Source organism: Pleuronectes platessa, chromosome 23, assembly GCF_947347685.1.
Source record: "Pleuronectes platessa chromosome 23, fPlePla1.1, whole genome shotgun sequence".
NCBI lineage: Eukaryota > Metazoa > Chordata > Actinopteri > Pleuronectiformes > Pleuronectidae > Pleuronectes > Pleuronectes platessa.
This window is the reverse complement of record NC_070648.1, coordinates 13,848,143-13,871,935: the sequence shown is the minus strand read 5'-3', so window position 1 is coordinate 13,871,935 and position 23,793 is coordinate 13,848,143. Positions and strand designations below refer to the sequence as shown.

General features: G+C 42.1%; 2 protein-coding genes across 14 annotated transcripts in view; one reads left to right on the top strand and one right to left on the bottom strand.

Annotated features, from left to right (window-relative positions):
- Positions 1 to 1,847: 1,847 nt before the first annotated feature.
- On the top strand, positions 1,848 to 8,594 carry LOC128430674 (lymphocyte antigen 75). Its single transcript, XM_053416796.1, has 5 exons — positions 1,848 to 1,987; positions 2,090 to 2,461; positions 2,575 to 2,928; positions 3,166 to 3,257; positions 7,895 to 8,594. Exons 1-5 carry the CDS (start codon positions 1,951 to 1,953, stop codon positions 8,018 to 8,020), a joined length of 981 nt encoding a protein of 326 aa, XP_053272771.1. The 5' UTR covers positions 1,848 to 1,950; the 3' UTR covers positions 8,021 to 8,594.
- A 1,796-nt stretch (positions 8,595 to 10,390) lies between these two features.
- The window catches only part of camk2d1 (calcium/calmodulin-dependent protein kinase (CaM kinase) II delta 1), a 114,882-nt gene continuing 101,479 nt past the window's right edge, over positions 10,391 to 23,793 (bottom strand). For 7 of the 13 annotated variants that reach the window (XM_053416783.1, XM_053416789.1, XM_053416787.1 and 4 more), the window contains 4 exons: positions 14,086 to 14,161; positions 13,878 to 13,972; positions 12,177 to 12,405; positions 10,391 to 11,983 (listed from right to left, as the gene is read on the bottom strand). In XM_053416783.1, coding sequence (XP_053272758.1) covers positions 11,980 to 11,983; positions 12,177 to 12,405; positions 13,878 to 13,972; positions 14,086 to 14,161 — 404 coding nt within the window. In that variant the 3' untranslated portion in view covers positions 10,391 to 11,979. Of the gene's footprint in view, positions 11,984 to 12,171; positions 12,406 to 13,877; positions 13,973 to 14,085; positions 14,162 to 23,793 lie in introns of all 13 variants that reach the window. The other 6 variants (XM_053416784.1, XM_053416790.1, XM_053416793.1 and 3 more) reach the window with 1 other exon arrangement.

Here is a 23,793-nt window from a genome sequence, read left to right as displayed (position 1 = left end):
CCCGAAGGGCTGCAGCTGCTGCCGTGTCGGAGGCTAAGCAGCGGGTGTGGGAGAAGTTCGGAGAGGCCATGGAGAAGGACTTTCGGTCGGCACCAAAGTGTTTCTGGAAGACTATCCGGCACCTCAGGAGGGGGAAACGGGGAACCATCCAAGCTGTGTACAGTAAGGATGGGACTCTGTTGACCTCAACTGAGGAGGTCGTCGGACGTTGGAAGGAACATTTTGAGGAACTCCTGAATCCGTATAACACGCCCTCTATGTTGGAGGCAGAGCTCGAGGTTGATGGTGTTTCGTCGTCAATTTCCCTGGTGGAGGTCACTGAGGTAGTCAAACATCTCCGCAGTGGCAAAGCCCCAGGGATTGATGAGATCCAGCCAGAAATGCTAAAGGCTCTGGGTGTTGAGGGGCTGTCATGGTTGACACGCCTATTCAACATCGCGTGGGAGTCGGGTACAGTGCCAAAGGAGTGGCAAACCGGGGTGGTGGTTCCCCTGTTCAAAAAGGGGGACCAGAGAGTGTGTGCCAATTACAGGGGTATCACACTTCTCAGCCTCCCTGGTAAAGTCTACTCCAAGGTGCTGGAAAGGAGGGTTCGGCCGATCGTCGAACCTCAGATTGAAGAGGAACAATGCGGTTTTCGCCCCGGACGTGGAACTACGGACCAGCTCTTCACTCTCGCAAGGATCCTGGAGGGGGCCTGGGAGTATGCCCATCCGGTCTACATGTGTTTTGTGGATCTGGAGAAGGCGTATGACCGGGTCCCCCGGGAGAAACTGTGGGAGGTGCTGCGGGAGTATGGGGTAAGGGGGTCTATCCTCAGGGCCATCCAATCCCTGTACTCCCAAAGCGAGAGCTGTGTTCGCGTCCTCGGCAGCCAGTCAGTTTCGTTCTCAGTAGGAGCTGGTCTCCGCCAGGGCTGCGCCTTGTCACCAATCCTGTTTGTGATATACATGGACAGGATATCGAGGCGTAGTCGTGGTGGGGAGGGGTTGCAGTTCGGTGGTCTGAGGATCTCGTCACTGCTTTTTGCAGATGACGTGGTCCTCATTGGATCATCGGCCTGTGACCTTCAGCACTCACTGGATCGGCTGGCGGCCGAGTGTGAAGCGGCTGGGATGAGGATCAGCACCGCTAAATCTGAGGCCATGACTCTTAGCAGGAAACCGATGGATTGCTTACTCCGGGTAGGAAATGAGTCCTTAGCCCAAGTGAAGGAGTTCAAGTACCTCGGGGTCTTGTTCGCGAGTGAGGGTACTATGGAGCGTGAGATTGGCCGGAGAATCGGAGCAGCGGGGGCGGTAAAGTTACAACGGTGTAACGAAAAGACACAAAAGTTCCCACAACAGGGGACACTGACGAATGTGGAGAGAAAAAAAAAAATATTTTAGTTAGAGAGAGAGAGAGAGAGAGAGAGAGAGAGAGAGAGAGAGAGAGATAACTATTGTCAGACTGGTTGTTATAATTTAAACAATTCATACAGTAGATGATAGCAGAATAATAATAATAATACTCATCATCATCATTTTGTTTTCTTCTCTTTTCATCCTTGTTTTCATCTGATCTACATATTGGATGGAATTAGAGGTGGTCACAACATTAATAGATAAACATTTCAAACATCCCTATCACAGAGGTATCATTGGATCCACGGTGTGAGCAAGACAAACAGACATTCATTCACTCACCACCTGCACAGGGGTGGAGGCAGAGACCAGTCTGGGTCAGATACGATCAGAACTATCTGCATAGTGAGATGCCTCCAGAGGTAAACGAGAACAATGTTGTTGTTTGCATCTTTGCCTTTTTGCATAAAGAGTTCAACAGAACACTGACTATTGTCAGTAGAAGAGGAGGAGCTGCTGTTACATTTCCCTAAAGCTGCACTAGAACTGGTTAAGTTAGGTGTTAGTGGTGAACACTGGCACAGACAGTCCACAGAGCAGCATCAGGATGGAAGGGATCTTCATTGGTGTCTTGTGTCTCTCAGGTCAGTGAATTTCAGTGTTTGTATGATGTCTAACAGGAAATCTGAATATAGAGATTAATTTGAGTCCTCATACATAACAAAAATAACTGGTTTCATCCTCAGGGTGCCTCACGTTCTCCACATGCCTCCTCCATCAGTACCACTTTGTGTCTGATGAAATGAATTGGACTGAAGCTCAGAGCTACTGCAGAGAGAAGTACACAGACCTGGCCACTATTGAAAACACTGAAGAAATGAAGAAGCTTAAAGACACAGTTTCTGCTGCTGGTCACAGCTCTAAGGTTTGGATTGGCCTGTACAGTCATATTGACTGGAAGTGGTCAGATGGGTTCAACCAGAGTGGAGCTGAATATAGGAGCTGGGATAATTATCAGCCAAACAATCATCAAGGCAATGAGCTCTGTGTGGCCACGAATGGCTTGATATGGAAGGATAATGGCTGCCTAAGGCCGAGTCCATTTGTCTGCTACAACGGTAATGATGTGCTTTATATTGATCTTTACTATACAACATGATGTATATAATAGGATTTAAAAAAAACATTGTTTGATCTCATCAATCTCTTTTTTTCTCAAACTTAACTGCAGGAACATTAGAGGATTTTCACTTTGTGCTGGGGAATACAGCAAAGACTTGGACTGAGGCTCAGAGGCACTGCAGAGAACACTACACAGATCTGGCCACTGTGAGGAACGACGCTGACAACAACAAGATACAGACCTTGTTACCAGCTGGTAAATGGACATGGATCGGTTTGTACAGAGATCCTCAGATTTACTGGTCTGACGGGAGTAACTACTCATTCAGCTCCTGGTATCATGGTGACAACCCACTTGGCTCGATGAAAGTCATATGTGGTGTTGCAGATCTGGAGCAGGGAGGACAATGGAGGATATTTTCCTGTCAAGAAAGAAAACCGTTTGTCTGCTACAGCGTCCCAAGTGAGAATCTTTTTTTTATTGTACTGTTGCTTATTATTTATTTGTGAGTTTTCTGACAGGCCTGATCAAAATGGCTTGTGGGCAACATGCAGTCGAGAGACCAGAGGTTCCTCACTCTGTGTTTTAAACTAAAGATCTGAGTAGTTCTATCTCCATAGCAATAACTGTAGGTTTCACAAAACTATACACCACATTGAACGTGTGTTTTGTTTCTCTCCTCGTTCTTTGTCTGAGCAGCAGTGAAGACTGTGGTGAAGATGAGGGTGAAGCTAGAGGACTCCTCTTTGGACCTGAATGACCCTGCTGTGAAAGAACAGATTCTGAAACAGGCAAGTCTCCAAAATCCACCCTGAAACATTAAGTCATTCATAGACCCTGGACAGATGTATTACAGAGTTTGACATTATCAAATAACCATGAAGGAGACGAGTGAATGTAAAAAATCTCCAGTCTCAGATGTTCTACAATGCAAAACAGCCACAACAATGGAAAGAAGAGTTTTAATCATGTTGACTCCTTTAATTATTTATGACAGATTATTCTTCAATTGCTAATGTAGATCTGCAGTTTTTTATTTTGCGAACAGGAAACATCAATCCTGATTTTGGCATGATTGCTTTGTGACGATCCCAAAATACAAACTTCCAGCAGACAAATATCTTGGTAGCTGAGCAGTTACAGCTCCTGTCACGAAAGAGCAGTGTCCATGTAAATATCATCTTTCCAATAAAAAACAAAAATACCTCAAAAGAAAATCTTACTTTGGGACCCAATGCTGTTTATGTGTCCAGAGCTGCAGGAGTCAGACAAACAACTATTTTAATTCTAAATCTTTTCCGTTTAACATGCTCAAATTCATACCAAAATTTGCAGAAAATTTGAAAGCGGTGAAAATGTATGTATTCTGGAATTTCGTTCACCTTGCCTGATCTTCACAAAAAGCGATACACATGTGTATCATGACCAGACAAACAAAAAAGTCTGTGGTGCAATGGGAAAAACGCAACAGGAAGCCCGCCATTTTGCATTTAGTGGCCATTTAGGCCATATTCCACATTTTTACTTTGAGGTACTTGTACCAGGGCTTTCATCAGATCAACTTCGAATTGAGATGAGTGTCATCTCAACAAGATGGAGATACAAACTAACTCAAAGATCGATTTTTAGTTATTATTATTATTGTATGAATGATTTGTGCTATCATGAATTATTATCCCTCTTAATGTATTCATTAGAACAATTAGTGTGTCAGAGCTGAAACCTGATGGTGCACAACTGTTCCTGGTCTCTCTCCCCCTCTCCTGCTATCTCTCTTTTCTATCCCGTCCTTCCACCACTCTCTCCTCACCATATCTCTATCTCTTCTCTTCCCTCTTTTACAACCCCCTCTCCTTCTTGCCCACATTGAGTCTGGTTTTAGAGGTTTCTTCCAGTTAATGAGGGATTTTTTTCTCCATAGTCTCCAAAGTGCTGCTCATTGTGGGAACTGTTGGATTTCACTATACATTTTAAAAGTCTTGACCTTCTATGAAAAGTTCCATGAGATGATGTATATTATGATATATAATCAAAATAAATATAATTGAATTAAATAATAATCAATCAATCAATCAATAAAATTGTATTTGTATAGCCCATATTCACAAATTACAATTCATCTCATAGGGCTTTCACAGGGTGTGACATCCTCTGTCCTTAACCCTCAGCAAGAGTAAGGAAAAACTACTAAAAACCCTTTTAACAGGGTAAAAATATGTAGAAACCTCAGAGAGAGCCACATGTGAGGGATCCCTCTCCCAGGACGGACAGAAGTGCAATAGATGCCACGTGCAGGAAAACATCATCAATAATCAAAGTCTCTAGCAGCATTTGATGAGGGTAGACATCCCGAAGGACAACCCCAACATGACATGCCAAGCAGTCCCGCTGCAATCACAGTCCATGCTCAGCAACCATCTAGACCACGATCCACCATCCAGACCAGACGCCACTCCAGTCCTCAGTCACCATCCACCGCCGACCACCAGGACCCATCACAAGCCACCACCGCGGTCCTGGTCCACCGCCCGTGCCCAATGCCAACGCGACACAGGGTCCGCCACCAGCACCACGATCAGCCCACATGACTCAGAATCCGCCACACTGGATCCAACACCGCGACCCCGGTGCGCGATCCACAAACCGCAATCCATGGTGCGGCCACAGAGGCCCTGGATCTGCGGGTGATAAAGCAAAAGGATTCCGGGGAAGGGGGATAGGGATGGAGAAGAGGAAGGAGAAGCTGGAAAGAGAAGCTCCGTGTGTCATGTGTAATAAAATAGAACAAGTAACGTACTGGCGCACTAATTAGCTCTAACTATAAGCTTTATCAAAAAGGAAGGTTTTGAGCCTACTTTTAAACGAAAAGATGGTGACTGCCTCCCGAACTGAAAGTGGTAGATTATTCCACAGCCGAGGGGCTTGATGGCTAAAAGCTCTGGCTCCTACTCTACTTTTAGAGAATTTAGGGACGACAAGTAGGCTTGAATTCTGGGAGCGGAGTGCTCTAGCGGGTTTATAAGGTACTAACAGCTCTTTAAGGTAAAAAGGCGCTATATTATTAAGGGCCTTGAAGGTGAGGAGGAGGATTTTAAATTCTATTCTAGATTTAACTGGAAGCCAGTGTAGCGATGCTAATACTGGAGAAATGTGCTCTCTTCTCTTTGTTCTCGTCAGGACACGTGCTGCGGCATTTTGGACAAGCTGTAGAGTCTTTAACGACTTACTGCTGGAGCCTGATAATAATGAATTACAATAGTCCAGTCTCGATGTAACAAAGGCGTGGACTAGTTTTTCTGCATCTTTTTGGGAAAGGACATGTCTAATTTTTGAAATATTACGCAATCGATACCGATACCGATATTTAAAATAACGATCTGGCCGATAGCCGATACCGATACCGATATTTGTTTATTTTCTTTTTGTTGTTATTCATTCACCCTTTTGTGCCAGAAAAATAATTAAATCATTATTTAAAAAGCACTATTTAAAAAATGTTCAGCCCTTCATCACTCTTATCTTTTAATGAGCACAAATTGAATCAGATTTATGAAACAATCTTTGATTTAACTAAACTTTATTTAACAGAGACATATTATACCCTTTTTACCGCAAGTTGAAATGGTTCCTTGGGATCTTAATGAAATGACTGTAACATATTTTGGTCAAAATACCACAAGGATAATTTAAAACAGCACCTTTTTACCCTGTCTAAAACAGCCCTGTTAAAGTATCATTATAGAGAAGGCTCTTCTCATTGACTTACGGTAGCAGTATTGCCCGTTTATTAGATGTGTTACGGCTTCTGTGTGTATGACGTATGTTGTCAATTCCCTTGTTACCTGTGCATGAGAAGGATGAATAGAGCCGATGCACATGAGAATAAAGTACTTAAGCAGACGCTACGCTCATACTTTTTACACCAAGTTACACTGCGTGAGTCAAGATAACTTAACAAGCCCTCCTCAGTTTTACCTGTTTTTAGTGTCGGGCAGAAATCACATCGCGTCAACACCCACCGTGGCCCTTCGCGATGCTTGTTTTAATTAAACAGTCGGATTCCCCTGGTCCACCAGTTCTCAGTCAGCTGCTAGGCGCCAGCCGGAGGGTTCCCCCAGCGGTTGCCGTAGCTGAGGTGATCCGCGAGAAGGGCCCGACACGCGTCCAGAGTCGCCGCCGCCGACCGCCGTACCCGGTCCCCTCCAACGGCCTGCCTTCCGCGCCGGCGATGGACACCGCCCCGTGGTCCAAGAGAAAGAAAGCCCCCGCACAAGCGACGCCGTGAGGTGCCACCGGATGAGGACCTCCCGGTGCCGCACACTGAGCCTCCGGCGGCGCGGAGAGGAGGGCGACGGAGCGACTGCTCCCCCAGCCGCGGCACGTGCCCAGCGGTTTTACCACAAATATGAACATCGGCCAATGATATCGGTGAAAGTCAAGTTTATTACCGATAAGCCGATATCAGTAAACGAGGCGAATATCGGCCGCTACCGATGTTCGGCCGATAAATCGGTGCACCCCTAGTTTTAAGTGACTATTAAAGGATAAATAAGGATCGAAGATCACTCCCAAGTTCCTGACTGTTTCATTGGAAGCAAGGGCAATGTCGTCTAGCGCAGCTATATCATTAGATAATGCATCTCTAAGGTGATTGGGGCCAAGTATTATAACCTCTGTTTTGTCTGAGTTTAATAAGAGAAAATTGCGGGTCATCCAGGTTTTTATGTCCTTGAGACATGTTCGAAGTTTAGTTAATTGATTACTTTGTTCAGGTTTTATTGACAAATATAACTGGGTGTCATCCGCATAGCAGTGGAAATTTACCGAGTGTGTCCTGATAATGTTTCCTAGTGGAAGCATATATAATGAGAATAAAATTGGGCCGAGCACAGAGCCCTGTGGAACACCATGGTTAACTTTGGTGCGCACAGATGACTCATCATTAATTTGCACAAATTGGGAGCGATCAGAAAAATACGATTTAAACCAGTTAAGGGCGGTTCCATTAATGTTAATTAACTGTTTGAGTCTTTGTAATAAAATTTGATGGTCAATTGTGTTGAATGCTGCACTGAGATCTAACAGAACGAGGACCGACACAAGTCCCTGATCTGAGGCTATTAAAAGGTCATTAGTGACTTTTGCCAAGGCTGTCTCTGTACTGTGATTGGCTCTAAACCCCGATTGAAAGTCTTCATATATATTATTTTCCCGGAGAAACTCACACAGCTGATTGGCAACAACTTTTTCTAAGATTTTAGAGATGAAGGGGAGATTAGATATTGGTCTGTAATTGGCTAAAACCTCTGGGTCTAGGGTGGGTTTTTTGAGTAGGGGTTTGATGATAGAATAACACATAACTCTTTGTCTTAGAGAGCAAAGGAATCTGTTAAAAGTATTTCAAATAGTCTCAATTACTGTTTTTCAGCTCCAGGACAGATTGAAGGAGAACGGACTGAGTGGCGTCACCTTGAAGTGGAAAAAACAGGCTGATGGGAAAGTTTTCCACAAGGAGGAAAAAGGTTCTGACAAGAAAAAAAAAACTGAGCTTTAATATTTGAATTCAACTTTCATTACATGTGCTAATGTTTCATGTCTGCATGTATACACACCTCTATCACTGTACACAGTTAAACCATACCAATGAATGATGTTGTAGAAAAACTAGGTTGCAACTGTACGCTTTCACCAGACAGCACCATATATCCAGCATAAAGAAATGTAATAATGTAAGTGCCCTTACTGTAATAATTGTTTTTTCAACCTATATTAAGTGTGTGGAAATGTAATCATAAAAAAAATGCAGATAAACATCGCCCAAATCTAAAGGAGTCTGGAGACAGGACCTTCTAAATCGAGTAAGGCCTGAAACAGAGGCCTCCAAAACTCCAAGATTTATAATGGTGTCAAAGTTGGACCAACAATCACAACTTTAATAAACCATTAGAGTCTACCCCTGACTTAACTGTAGGGGGAGACAAAGTCAGGAGATGGAGAGATTCACCTCCTGTTCAGGTAAACGGGTGACAGCAGAGCCAAAGATGAGCATACAAGCAGAAGGTTTGATCCTCAGTCTTCAGTTGGGTTCAGGAACCGGCTCAGGTTTACATCTTGAAAAGAAAAATAAACTCTACTGCATTGAACTCTGACCATCTCCAGTGAATTCTTTTGACCAACTATTGAGACTCCAGTAATAGAAAAGTATACGTGTTGGAAAAGAAGTGTAGACTCAGCATCTGGTCCAGTATTAGACTATTTTATCTCCAACAATGCATCCTGTAGAAGAGTCTGACCCTCATAATAAAAACTGTTATTTACACTTTACAAACAAATCCTTTGTTTTCTCACTCACAGGTTTGCAAAGGGGCAACAAATAACCACAGGTTTTTAAATGATTTCGGAGTAATGTCTAAAGAATAAGACTCGCATTTAAAACCAGAAATCTAACCAGGCTGGTAATATTAGGCCACGCCTCCTGCAGCAGTAGCACTTGTGGGGGAAGATTCATGTAAAATGGATTTGGAAGAGGCCACCACCAAGACTCAGTCGTGAAATAAACCCCGTCCATGACTGCATTAAAAAGAGATATATGACAGTGTGGACTAGCATTGTGTTAAACAATAAACAGAAGACAGAGCAGAGAATGGGCTGCATTTTACCTTTAATTTAAGTAGATTTACTTAGTTTTACTGACGCGATAGTGCTTGTTCATTTTGGAAATTGTTGGGTTTCTGTTATATTCAAGATCTGGACCTTGAATATAACAGATCTTTCAGTCAGCAATGCACACACATTAGCTCCTATTTCTTTCACATAAAATAACAACATGAATATATGAACCTGTGTATTATTTGAATAGCTTGTATTGAATGCACAATAACAGGATGGCTATGTTTATACATGGCACTAGGCTCAGTTTAATTTAAAACACAATTTTATACAATATATATAGTAGGGGGTCCCTGCTCCATCTCTCCATCAGTCTGGGTTTCCTTTGCCTGAAAAACATTGAAGACCCCTGCATTAGTGTATTATTAAAGTTAACACCTTACCATGGTGACATTCAATGCTTTACTTTATTGTGACATTTAAAGTTTCAGTGGGTATAATTTTGTGACCTCTAGTGGTGCAGTTGCATTTTGCAGCTGAATACCCCTCACCTCACCGTCCCCTCCAAATATGAAAGAGAACCTGAGTAAACCTTCATTGGTCATAAAACTCAAAAGGTGTTAAGTCTGTCCAGTCTGGGCTACTGTAAAAACATGGCGGCCTCCGTAGAGAGGACTCTCTCCTGATATAAATATAAATTATAATAAAGTACTCATTCTAGGGTAAAGAAAACAATTCAACAATTTAGATGAAACACACTAGTGAAAACATCACTAGGAATATTTTATGTTCAATTTCTGCCAATAGATCCCTTTCACCTAAATATGACACACTGGACCTTTAAAGCCTCACCATACTATGACATTAAATGATAAAACTGAAATTTTAATGCCTTAATATTCTATAACATTTAATACCTGACTATTCTATTACATATATTTTACTTACTGGACTATTATATTCCTAAAGGAACTGTAAATATAAAAATTTCAGACCCAACAATTCCCACAATGAATAGGCACTTTGGTAACTGATGAGAAAAACTCTGTCATTAACTGGAATAAAAATGGGGAAACGAGAATAAGTAGGTAGAATAATAATAACTATTGTAAACAGAATATTTTGTTTGCAAACAAGATGGAATCACCAGTATGCAAGTGTACATTGATTTGGAAAATAGATCTCCTTAATGTATGCGATAAATAACAGAGGACTTGATAACTTTTAGAATAGTTCATATTATAAACACAGCTTAAGAGCAGTTAAAACAGTAGAGAAAGAAGTAGATAAATAAATAAAACCAGCACAAATCAAATCATTTGGCAGAAATCACACAATTTATTTGATATATCTTAAACATACATTACGTTTGTCCCATCATTGCAACATTATATACCACAGTCCCATTGGGAGTTTCAATGCATCTTAGGATGATAGAAAAACAATTGTGGTGATGTGGAACTTGTGATCACACAGAAGAATGGTAAAAAGTTTCGGAACAATTCAGTGATGTCATAACTCTTATGCTTGTAAGCATAAAATGTATATGCCGAACCGAAATCCTCAGTGAACCCTGTGACTCCATCTAAAAATGTGACTGTTTCATTTCCCTTATTTTTTATATGATTTCCCTGGCGCATTATATCCACATTAAAAACATAAATTTAAGTGTTTAAACATAAACCTGTGAGTGATGGCTACAATCCCCAAGAGTGAGACTACGATAACATAATTATAGACACATATCAATGACTAAAAGAGAATGGTGATTGGTAACTTCGACCAAAAATCCATTTGCTAACTGCAAAAATCAACAGGAATTTGCTTCCTGAACGAGTTTGAACATGATTCTACTTCAATCCTGTCCAGTGTAAAATGTGGCGCTGTAAAACATTGGCATGAACATATTGAGCAAACATTCCAGGTGAAATAAATGGATAACATCAATTAGGGTACTTAAAGAAATGCAATAATAATAATAATAATAATGACAAGTGGAGGGACAAGCATCAGAATCACAATATAAAAAGTAAACAAAACCAAATACAAAAACTGATAAATTTCACATAATTTGCTCTGCACTGTATGTAAATACGATTGAACTGGCAAGAGTGACAGAATGGCCTGTAAGAAGTATACGCATCTCTAGTTCAGTTTACATTCTATCACAAGAGGCTCTTCTCACATGCTGCCGTGCGGCGGAGCTCCGAACGCACAAAATATAACACACCTTCCAAATGATTTTCCTGTTTTAAACATGTAGTTAGATTCCAAGTAAGCATACTTAATGCAGATGGATACTACAAAAGATAGAGAGAGAGAGCAACTTACATCAATTACCGAATCCTATACACCACCGAAACAAAGCAAGCGTGTCTGAGCTATAGCGGATGGCAATTCTGAAAAGATACACGAGTGAAAAGCAGATATGTGATATATTGGTCTTTGTGCCGAAAGGCGAAAACATCACAATAGCTCATGAGTCCTCAATATGTGCAATATTCAAATGACAAACTCTCACTACAATGACAACTGGAAGTTTCACATATTCGACCAGCCTCTTAAAAACGAATCAACTGGCACCTCTGAAAATCACTTCTATTTAAAAACGTACTGATCTAAAGAAATAACAACAAGAAAAACTCAGCGTATTAAAACATGTTGCGGATGGAAAGATCCGGAAATGAACACCGTCACGCACTCACGACAAAATGATATTGTTAACGATTTCTCTCTTTATTTGCCCCCCCCAACATGTACGATAATCTTCAGTCCAGCAGCGACAATTTGTAAACAACACACTGAGAGGGCTGAGCTCTAGCTGTTATGGGCAGGGATTGGCTGAGGGATTGGATGGATTCTTGGTAGGCGGGGTCTCGTCAGCTGTCGTCGTAGATCTTCAACTCAACTGGAACAGAAAGGGCATGAGCATTAATACGTGCATTAGATACTAAAAACATGTGAAGGTGTAGTTGTTCCCATGGAGAATTTGAAAGGAGTACCCAGTAACAGTGATGTCATTTATATGAGTGCACATACAATAAAATGATTGGCTAAGGTGTAAAAGTTGGGATTTATGTTAGGCCGGTGAAGCACCTTACTTGGTGGGCACGGTGGGCGAGCCGGAGCGGTGGAAGTGGATGTTCTGCCACTTGCTGTCACGGCGGTGCCAGATTCGGGTCTCCTCCGACTGCATGGTGCGAGGCATGCCGCCGCCGTCGATGTACTGGGTGAGGCGGATGTAGGCGATGCAGGCGGCCTCCTCCCCGATCAGGTGGACGTGGGGATTGAGCAGGATGGTGTGGATCGGCTGCTTCCCCTTAGACAGAGCTGCAGGGGGAGACAGACATGAACAGGAGGCTTAAACTGTATAAGACTATTGAAGAGCCTGTCTGATTTACAAGGTGTCACTGTGCATAAAAGGGATTTGCTTTGTTCGACTTGAAAAATAAATATTGGCAAATGTATTATCTGACTTTTTCCCAAATATCAGTGTCAGGTTAAAAAAATCCAGCCTGGGTCAGCCCTCCAAATTCAATGCTGAGCTAGACGGGGCAATAAAAACGAGCTCAGTGTGTAATCATCTGTGCAGTAACATTCCAGGTCAACTATTTTTTGTTCTACATCCATTTAGGTTTGTTTACAGCCAAGCCCTACACAGAAATGTGTTCCTGTATCATCTTCACATAAACTGTCTTCATCAGCGCTGGTTCTAATCAGAGCATGATGAGCTCATTCAACTTAATGTAATCTTGAGTTTTTAGAACCCATGACATTTCATGGAATACTTCCAAAGATCAAAGCTACTAATCACTTTAACATACAAATATTCTGCATTCAATTAAAAGGTTTCCACAGATGAGAAGAGAGGAAAGAGAGAAAATGTTTCCAGGGTTTCTTCCCATCTATTTATTTTACGTTTGGCAAAAGAAGGGTTTTCCGTCAGGAATTGAGAAAATATTTTTTGATCAAACTTAAAGGTTCAGTCTGTAAGATTTAGGTGAACGGGATTTATTGGCAAACATTTAATATAAAATAATCCTTGTGATGTTTTATGAAGTGTATTAATTGTTGTTTTCTTTACCCTACAATGAACCCTTTAATATTTAAATACTTTTAAAATACATCGGGAGCGGGTCATCTTTACGGAGGCCACCATGTTTTTTACAGTAGCCCACACTGGACAAACTAAAACACCTTCTGAAGGTTTCCAAAAGGTTCTCTATGTGTGAGGTGAGGGTTATTCAGCTGCAATATGCAACTCCACCACTAGATGTCGCTAAATCTCACACAGTAGTTAACTCAAAACATTTTCTCCTAACTTTTGAAAGCGTCATTGGCAGAAAGTCTAATTCAAAATAGTTTTTGCAGAAAGTGACACGTGACATTAAATGTTATATAACCTGAAACTAAACATGAGGCCAAAATGTTTATTATAACAAAAACTAATTCCAGTAAAAACAAGAAAGCAATCTGGCAAATATCCAGATTCAGATGATTGTTTTCTATCATTTAAACAGATGGGGAGGAGTTTGGAACCTCGTAAAGAAATGTTCATATCTATTCAAGTAAACAAATGCTGTACTGTTCGTGGTATCTAACACGTTTCAAGTGGTGGTTTTCATGTCATGGCTTTGACACAGTGAGAACTACAAATCAAATTTAAGTGAAACACAAGATTAAATTTAAAACTTTGTGCTAGCACCATCTTTGTCTAGACTACATTACTTCATCCATTATTATCCTAATCTAAAAATAACATTGAAAAGTACATGACACCATCTGAGACAGAAATTTGTTACCATTCTCAAAGTAGAAGCGGTGGAAGTCGGTGCCCTCCACCAAGTTTCCCAGGGCCTCGGGCTCAAAGGACGTAAGGCCGGGATCACAAATCTTCCTGATAGAGAGCACGCAGATAGGAAAAGGTCACGTTAATGGAAAGACTGAGAATATTTGATGTTACATGTGGAAATGATTCGTTTTTTTAAAAATGAAAACAGTTGAACTGACGTGTAGGCCTCAAAGTCTCCGTTGTTGATGGCCTCAATCAGCTGCTCGGTGACTTTAATGATCTCCTGCTTCCGAGCTGAGAGAAAAAGACAAAGTTAGATTTGCAAACAAAACTCCTGAGGTATGTGAAGAGAAGCACAAATTAAAGGTGAAATATATTAGTGTGAAACATGAGGACGACACCGATCCAACATCACAACATCGGGACGTTCAGGGACAGAAAGAGACACAAACTAAATTAAATAGACACAGTATGAATGAAGGAAAGACTGGTAGGAAGTTAGTCAGTATGGATCAACATGGACGACATCAAAATTACCTTTCATGCTAAGTAGGTAAGCTAGGAGACAATGAATGGAAAGAATAAGTGCGGTTGTTGAGGCTTGTAAAAAAAAAGGATAACCACTATTGACACTTAGAATATGGAGATGAGTGGTAACATGGTGGAGTCAATGAATGAGGAGGTTACACACAGGCACACACACACACACACACTCTCTCTAAATCCAATTTTACCTTCCTCAGTCTCCAGTCCACTGTTGTTACCAGCGAGCTGAACACTTACAGTCCGCTGCTGTCTGAGCTGCTGTGCACTCATCCCCTCCACTGACACCAAAACCAAAACACTAACAGCCAGGAGGTGAAACATGTTCCCATCTAAATAATCTCTCTTTGCTCAGGACTGAAACAGGCAGCTCCAGCAGGTAAAGACACGAAACACGTTTAGGATAGAGAAAAAACAGAATACCCCTCTGTGATTGGCTGGTTTTGTAGAAAGCCTGACGCAGTGAAAACACTGTTTATCCTCCGTGGACTCTGCTTTGCAAACGCTGCGTTGACCAGCTGGACTAGATAAGTTTGCTTATGTACACGAATTGAACATTTTTACGAAACAGTCCAGATAGCGTTTGTCCACAGGGACATTCCCCCTCACATGATGAGTGGTTTAAGGTTCAATGACTTCTTTAGGAAAGTTCCAAAAGAGGAGAAAAGGGCTCAAAGCCCCTGAGCCACAAACCAACACTCGACTGGTTGTCTGGAGGTTTTTACTGTGAATAGTTTGATTAGTGAGGACTGCAGCAAGTGAAAATATCTACATCTATACTTCTGTCCTTCATGGGAGAGGGATCCCTCACTTCATACTCTCCCGAGATCCCTGTGTTTTTTTTCTTAACCTTGGTGGAGGGTAAAGGGCAGAGGATGTCACACCTTGTTCAGATTGTTAAGCCCTATGAGGCAAGAAGTGATCTGTGGTTATGGGCTATATACGTTCCACAGATTGAACAAAGCGTTCAGTCAGGCTCAGCTTCCCTGACAGCTACAGCAGCTGATCTCAAAGCCAGTGGCTCAGCTCAGTCCCTTCCATGCATTCAATGGGAAAGCTCAAACAGGGCACCGGCCTCAGAATTACTTTATTAAGTTTTTGTTAGCAAAAACCAATCTACTTATTTCAATACTTTATGTTAAATAGGAATACTATTTAAACCATAGCTTTTTTTTTTTTACTATTCAACAATAGTAAGTAAGATTCTGTAAATAAAAATGTCTCCAAACAATTGAACTGGTTATTTAGGACTTGAAATACATGCGTAATATGTAACTATTTCTAATTTAAATGAATTGTTCTACTTTTTGATTTAGATTTTTAAATTGAGCTATAGTTGCCTCACTATGCACCAGTTCACAACAACTTAATCCAAATAAAGCTTATTAGGCTGCTGAAATGATAAACACATTCATGTTTGATACAAAGGCTACAAAACAACCCTCAATTAACTGCTCATTTAAAGCTAAGAAGAAACAAGGGAAATGGTAAGCACTCACAAATAAAAAAGGACAAAACACCTGAAAGTCTGTGTCACGAATCCACAGCTTCAACACTGTTAAAGTCCTCGCAGATCTAAACTAGGGCCACACCATGTGAGGAAGGGTCACACACACAGTCTTCTGATCTGAGGGGGTCAAAAGCAAACTCCCATTGAAGAGAAGTCAATCCATCAATTTAATTATATTTGTATAGCCCATATTCACAAATCCCAATTTGTCTCATAGGGCTAAAGAACTCAGGGTGTTGTCACGGCTCCTGTCCGGCCTGCAGGGGGTGCTATAGGACAGGAGCTCTGCACTAACATAGTTTAGGTGTGGTTCAGTGAAGCCACACAGGAAGTCTGTCAAGTGAAGTGTGGCGCCTGCCACACTTGCATAGTGATCAACATGCATTTTATTTAAAGTAGAGTTAACAGACTCAACTAAACTAAGTTACACTAATTTCTCGACTACATCTTCTAATTTCAGGACTACTGCAAAGAATCTGCAGTTCTACTTCCTGTTATCAGGAGGGGGCTGAAGCTCACAGCTGCCCCTCTGCGAATTGGAACTTACACTGGGATTTGGTGGGCAGGGGCAGCCCATGCTGGGGGCTGGGCCCCTGTGTGGGGGTCTGATGGGGGCCACAGTAGCATATGGTAGGTTGGTCAGAGAAAAAGACCAGGAAGGAAAATATGAAGAAAAGGAGCAGGTAGGCAGCCACCAGTGCCAACAGGATGTACTGGACAATCTCCTGACCACTGGGCCAGACGCTAGGAGAGTACCAGCAAGAGGAGGAGGAGAAGGAGGAAGAGGAGGAGGAGGAAGAAGAGGAGGAATGGGAGTGAGATGAGGAGTGGTCTAAATGCTTCAGGTGGTAGATGGGGGGACGGGAGGATGGAGAGTGGGCTGAGAAGCAGAGGTCGAAGGATGGAAGGAAATGTAGACCAGCATGAGGGCACAACGGGAATGAGGGGAAAAAGTGAAATGGAGAAAATGAAATGTGAAATGAAGAACACATGAAAAGCAGGAAATGACAATGTTCAGAATAATCATTTCTTTCCTCAAGCTGAGATCAACTCAGCTTGGGTGGAGGGAAGATGATCAGGTAGACAGAACAACAGGGATGTGTGATGATCCATTTTTATCATTAGAACAGTGATGCTGAAGCAGCCTTGCAGATTATTAAAGGAACTTTCCAACAGTTTAGGAGAGGGTCCCAAAAAGCTTTGTTTGAATGTCGTCCACCAGCACAGAGAGAGGTGTAGAGGTCCCTCCAGGATGTCACAAGTTCAGTCTCTGGATTATGTGAAGGTGGCTTTGCACTTTTGTCAAATTGGCGCAACTTGTCTACAAATTTGAACAACTGTCATAATCTCATAAAAGTTCAGAGCACAAAACACTGAAGCACACATGGATCAAGACACAAAGTCACTTCTGTCCTTGTGAAGATGCAGAGATTTGTGACTGCGGTTCTTCACCAATAGGGGAAACATGGTTCTGCACTGCTAAACGTTCACACAAACAGAGCAGAGAATAACACAGAATATGATAATACACATCACCAGACTGAAAGAAACAAGCTGAACTAGGGCTACGTTGTAGCACTTGCGGGCCCGAGCACCCGCACGTTGAAGCCTGTTGCGGTCGGTGGAGACAGCGATCGATGACCAAGCGCACATCATCGATCGAGCATGCACTTCTCCACGTTGCATGCGTTTTGCGCTCTGCGGCAGTAGGTTTGCCAGTAGGTGGCGCCATCACTATTATTACACACAGACTTATAGATCTGTTCAAGTAGCCGCTCTGATGTAGCGTGAGCAGTTTTGTGTCAATTGGAAAATTTTACCACAATGTAATTTTCACACTGATCAGTAGGTGGCGCTATGACCGTGAACTAATGTTTATATATGGAGCTGTTCAGATCAGGATTGTGATCATAGGTCAGAAGTTTGGAGCCGGTTGGATAAGGCAGAGTGGATTAACAAAGTACTTCCTGTTTCATGGATAATCAGTAGGTGGCGCTATGACACTGAGGAAATATTGACACATAGAGCTGTTCAGGCTTGTACTCTTATCATGTGACAGAAGTTTGGTAGTGATAGGACAATGCACAGTGGACTTATGAAAACATCGTGTCCTTTGGCGAAGGATGATCCTTCGCCGCACCTCAATGTTTAAATGGTTTGAGGAAATGTCACAATTCTGACCTTGATTCAATGACTTGACTGAGCTCATTTGAGCTGTATATCTTAAAGCAGCCAGGAGCAGTTCATCAAAGAATAAAACATGTCAATTCATGTTGCCACCAGGGGGCGCTGTGATTTCAAGTCATAATTTCTGTGTAGATGTCATCAGGCCGAAACTCTTGTCTTACATGTCTAGTTTGGACTTGATTGGACCATGTATGTTCGAGATACAGATGCTCGTGTTTTGATGGCGTGTAACCAAACTTTAACCCCATGCCACGGTCACACGGTGTGAAGGGAAAGAAATCCCTTAATCAGTTTTTATCTCAATCTTGTTGTGATGACACTCATCTGAATTTGAAGTTTATCTGATGAAAGCTCTACGACAAGTAAATCAAAGTAAAAATGTGGAATAGGGCTAAAATGGCCACTAAATCCAAAATGGCGGGCTTCCTGTTTAGTCTAGCATATCTATCCAAGAGACTTATTTGTTTGTTATGAAAAGACACATGCCCAAATCGATTTTTGTACATGTCGGCCAATCGTAGTGCCGGGGCTGCCCGTTAGGGGGCGCTAGTCAGTTATTTTGCCACGCCCATTCCTTAAAACCATATGAAAATCTTCAGGGGGGGGATGTTGTTGCACACATTTAGTTTGAGTGAGATAGAGCCATGAACACTGAAGTTAGAGCAATTTCGTGTTTCGCGGCGAGTTGATGAACTTTGATGCCACGCCATTAATATGGCGTTTGACGAAAAGGCACAGTTATCTTATGCCTTCATTATCAATGTCTTGAGACACATTTGATACAGTTTGACATGGTTGAGGTCAGTGGATGAGGAGGAATACATCCAAGTGTAAGACAAGCAAAAAACAAGACATTTCCTGGTGCCACCAGGGGGCGCTGTGATTTTAAGTCATTATTTCTGATTAGATGTCATCAGGCTGGGACTCTTCTCTTACATGTCTAGTTTGGACTTGATTGGACCATGTATGTTCGAGATACAGATGCTCGTGTTTTGATGGCGTGGAACCAAACTTTGACGACACGCCACGGTCACACGAAGTGACGGAAAAAAATTCCGTTGATCATTTTTTTTCTCAATCTTGTTGTGATGACACGCGTCTAATTTTTAAGTTGATCTGATGAAAGCTCTACGACAAGTACATTAAACTAAAAATGTGGAATTTGGCCAAAATGGCCACTAAATCCAAAATGGCGGGCTTCCTGTTGCGTTTTTCATAATGCTCCAAGAGACTTTTTTCTATGATTATTCACGTTACACCAGTGTCTAGATTTTGGTGAAAATCGCTTATGTGGAAACCTAAGGGCTGGTTCCAGGGGGCGCTGTTGAGCCGTTTTGCCACGCCCATTTCCAAATACTCCAGATTACGTAAATTTTCACCACTCTCTAATTTACTGGAAAGTTTAAAAACTTTTTGAGCACGTTGAAGCCCTCAAAAAGCCAATTCATTGTTCGGAGAATAATAAGAACTAGGGCTACGTTGTAGCACTTGCGGGCCCGAGCACCCGCACGTTGAAGCCTGTTGCGGTCGGTGGAGAGAGCGATCGATGACCAAGCGCACATCATCGATCGAGCATGCACTTCTCCACAATAAATGCGTTTTGCGCTCTGCGGCAGTAGGATTGCCAGTAGGTGGCGCCATCACTATTATTACGCACAGACATCTATTTATCTGTTCATGTAGGCGCTCTGATGTAGCGTGAGCAATTTTGTGTCAATCGGACAATGTTAACACAACTTAATATTCACACTGATCAGTAGGTGGCGCTATGACCCTGAACTAATATTTATATGTGGAGCTGTTCAGATTAGTATTGTGATCATAGGTCAGTAGTTTGGAGCCGGTTGGATAATGCAGAGTGGATTAACAAAGTACTTCCTGTTTCCTGGCGAATCAGTAGGTGGCGCTATGACACTGAGGAAATATTGACACATAGAGCTGTTCAGGCTTGTACTCTTATCATGTGACAGAAGTTTGGTAGTGATAGGACAATGCACAGTGGACTTATGAAAACATCGTGTCCTTTGGCGAAGGATGATCCTTCGCCAAACATCAATGTTTACATGGTTTGAGGAAATGTCACAATTCTGACCTTGATTCAATGACTTGACTGAGCTCATTTGAGCTGTATATCTTAAAGCAGCCAGGAGCAGTTCATCAAAGTATAAAACATGTCACTTCCTGTAGCCACCAGGGAGCGCTGTAATTTCAAGTCATAATTTCTGTGTAGATGTCATCAGGATGGCACCCTTGTCTTACATGTCTAGTTTGGACTCGATTGGACAATGTATGTCCGAGATACAGAACCTCATGTTTTGATGGCGTTTAATCAAACTCAAGACGCCACGCCACGGTCACACGGTGTGACGAAAGGTCAATCTCTTAATCACTTTTTATCTCCATCTTGTTGTGATGGCACTGATCTTAATTTGAAGTTAATCTGATGAAAGCCCTGGGACAAGTGCATCAAGTAAAAATGTGGAATATGGAAAAAAAATGGCCACTTAATCCAAAATGGCGGCCTCCCTGTTTGGTCAAGCATACCTATCCAAGATATTTTTTTGTTTGTTATGAAAGGACACATGTCCCGATAGATTTGTATAAATGTCGGCCATCGTAGTGCCGGGGTTGCCCTATAGGGGGCGCTGGTCAGTTTTTTTGCCACGCCCATTTCTTAAAACCATATGAATATCTTCAGGGGGGGGCTGTTGTTACACACATGTAGTTTGAGAGAGATAGAATCATGAACACTGAAGTTACAGCAATTTCGTGTTTCACGGCGAGTTGATGAACTTTAATGCCACGCCATTCATATGGCGTTTGACGAAAAGTCACGGTAATCTTATGTCTTCATTGTCAATGTCTTGGGACCCATTTGATACAGTTTGACATGGTTGAGGTCAGTGGATGAGGAGAAATTCATCCAAGTGTAAGACAAGCAAAAAACAAGACATTTCCTGTTGCCACCAGGGGGCGCTGCGGTTTTAAGTCATCATTTATGCATAGATGTCATCAGGCGGGGACTATTGTCTTACATGTCTAGTTTGGACTTGATTGGAACATGTATGTCCGAGATATAGATGCCCGTGTTTTGATGGCGTGTAACCAATTTTTAACGCCATGCCACGGTCACACGGTGTGATAAAAAAAAAATCCCTCAATCATTTTTTATCTCCATCTTGTTGTGATGACACTCATCTGAATTTGAAGTTGATCTGATGAAAGCCCTGGGACAAGTACGTAAAAGTAAAAATGTGGGATATTGCCAAAATGGCCACTAAAAGCAAAATGGCGGACTTCCTGTTGCATTTTTCATAATGCTCCAATAGACTTTTTTCTATGATTAGTCACGTTACACCAGTGTCTAGATTTTGGGGAAAATCGCTTATGTGGAAACCTAGGGGCTGGTTCCAGGGGGCGCTGTTGAGCCATTTTGCCACGCCCAATTCAAATTACTCCAGAATACTAAATTGTCCGCAGACCTTGAATTTCCTGCAAAGTTTCACAACTTTTTGAGCATGTCTAGACCCTGAAAAAGCCCCCCGAAGGGAAATAATAATAACTAGGGCTACGTTGTAGCACTTGCGGGCCCGAGCACCCGCACGTTGAAGCCTGTTGTGGTCGGTGGAGAGAGCGATCGATGACCAAGCGCACATCATCGATCGAGCATGCACTTCTCCACGTTAAATGCGTTTTGCGCTCTGCGGCAGTAGGTTTGCCAGTAGGTGGCGCCATCACTATTATTACGCACAGACATATATATCTGTTCATGTAGGCGCTCTGATGTAGCGTGAGCAGTTTTGTGTCAATTGGACAATGTTAACACAACTTAATTTTCACACTGATCAGTAGGTGGCGCTATGACCCTGAACTAATATTTATATGTGGAGCTGTTCAGATCAGTATTGTGATCATAGGTCAGTAGTTTAGAGCCGGTTGGATAATGCAGAGTGGATTAACAAAGTACTTCCTGTTTCCTGGCAAATCAGTAGGTGGCGCTATGACACTGAGGAAATATTGACACATAGAGCTGTTCAGGCTTGTACTCTTATCATGTGACAGAAGTTTGGTAGTGATAGGACAATGCACAGTGGACTTATGAAAACATCGTGTCCTTTGGCGAAGGATGATCCTTCGCCGCACCTCAATGTTTAAATGGTTTGAGGAAATGTCACAATTCTGACCTTGATTCAATGACTTGACTGAGCTCATTTGAGCTGTATATCTTAAAGCAGCCAGGAGCAGTTCATCAAAGAATAAAACATGTCAATTCATGTTGCCACCAGGGGGCGCTGTGATTTCAAGTCATAATTTCTGTGTAGATGTCATCAGGCCGAAACTCTTGTCTTACATGTCTAGTTTGGACTTGATTGGACCATGTATGTTCGAGATACAGATGCTCGTGTTTTGATGGCGTGTAACCAAACTTTAACCCCATGCCACGGTCACACGGTGTGAAGGGAAAGAAATCCCTTAATCAGTTTTTATCTCAATCTTGTTGTGATGACACTCATCTGAATTTGAAGTTTATCTGATGAAAGCTCTACGACAAGTAAATCAAAGTAAAAATGTGGAATAGGGCTAAAATGGCCACTAAATCCAAAATGGCGGGCTTCCTGTTTAGTCTAGCATATCTATCCAAGAGACTTATTTGTTTGTTATGAAAAGACACATGCCCAAATCGATTTTTGTACATGTCGGCCAATCGTAGTGCCGGGGCTGCCCGTTAGGGGGCGCTAGTCAGTTATTTTGCCACGCCCATTCCTTAAAACCATATGAAAATCTTCAGGGGGGGGATGTTGTTGCACACATTTAGTTTGAGTGAGATAGAGCCATGAACACTGAAGTTAGAGCAATTTCGTGTTTCGCGGCGAGTTGATGAACTTTGATGCCACGCCATTAATATGGCGTTTGACGAAAAGGCACAGTTATCTTATGCCTTCATTATCAATGTCTTGAGACACATTTGATACAGTTTGACATGGTTGAGGTCAGTGGATGAGGAGGAATACATCCAAGTGTAAGACAAGCAAAAAACAAGACATTTCCTGGTGCCACCAGGGGGCGCTGTGATTTTAAGTCATTATTTCTGATTAGATGTCATCAGGCTGGGACTCTTCTCTTACATGTCTAGTTTGGACTTGATTGGACCATGTATGTTCGAGATACAGATGCTCGTGTTTTGATGGCGTGGAACCAAACTTTGACGACACGCCACGGTCACACGAAGTGACGGAAAAAAATTCCGTTGATCATTTTTTTTCTCAATCTTGTTGTGATGACACGCGTCTAATTTTTAAGTTGATCTGATGAAAGCTCTACGACAAGTACATTAAACTAAAAATGTGGAATTTGGCCAAAATGGCCACTAAATCCAAAATGGCGGGCTTCCTGTTGCGTTTTTCATAATGCTCCAAGAGACTTTTTTCTATGATTATTCACGTTACACCAGTGTCTAGATTTTGGTGAAAATCGCTTATGTGGAAACCTAAGGGCTGGTTCCAGGGGGCGCTGTTGAGCCGTTTTGCCACGCCCATTTCCAAATACTCCAGATTACGTAAATTTTCACCACTCTCTAATTTACTGGAAAGTTTAAAAACTTTTTGAGCACGTTGAAGCCCTCAAAAAGCCAATTCATTGTTCGGAGAATAATAAGAACTAGGGCTACGTTGTAGCACTTGCGGGC

Excerpts from the sequence above, each read along its gene's own strand:
- LOC128430674 (XM_053416796.1), top strand. The coding sequence starts at position 1,951 with ATGGAAGGGATCTTCATTGGTGTCTTGTGTCTCTCAG. Across the intron at positions 1,988-2,089 it reads TGGTGTCTTGTGTCTCTCAG|GGTGCCTCACGTTCTCCACA; the intron begins GTCAGTGAATTT and ends TTTCATCCTCAG. Across the intron at positions 2,462-2,574 it reads TCCATTTGTCTGCTACAACG|GAACATTAGAGGATTTTCAC; the intron begins GTAATGATGTGC and ends ACTTAACTGCAG.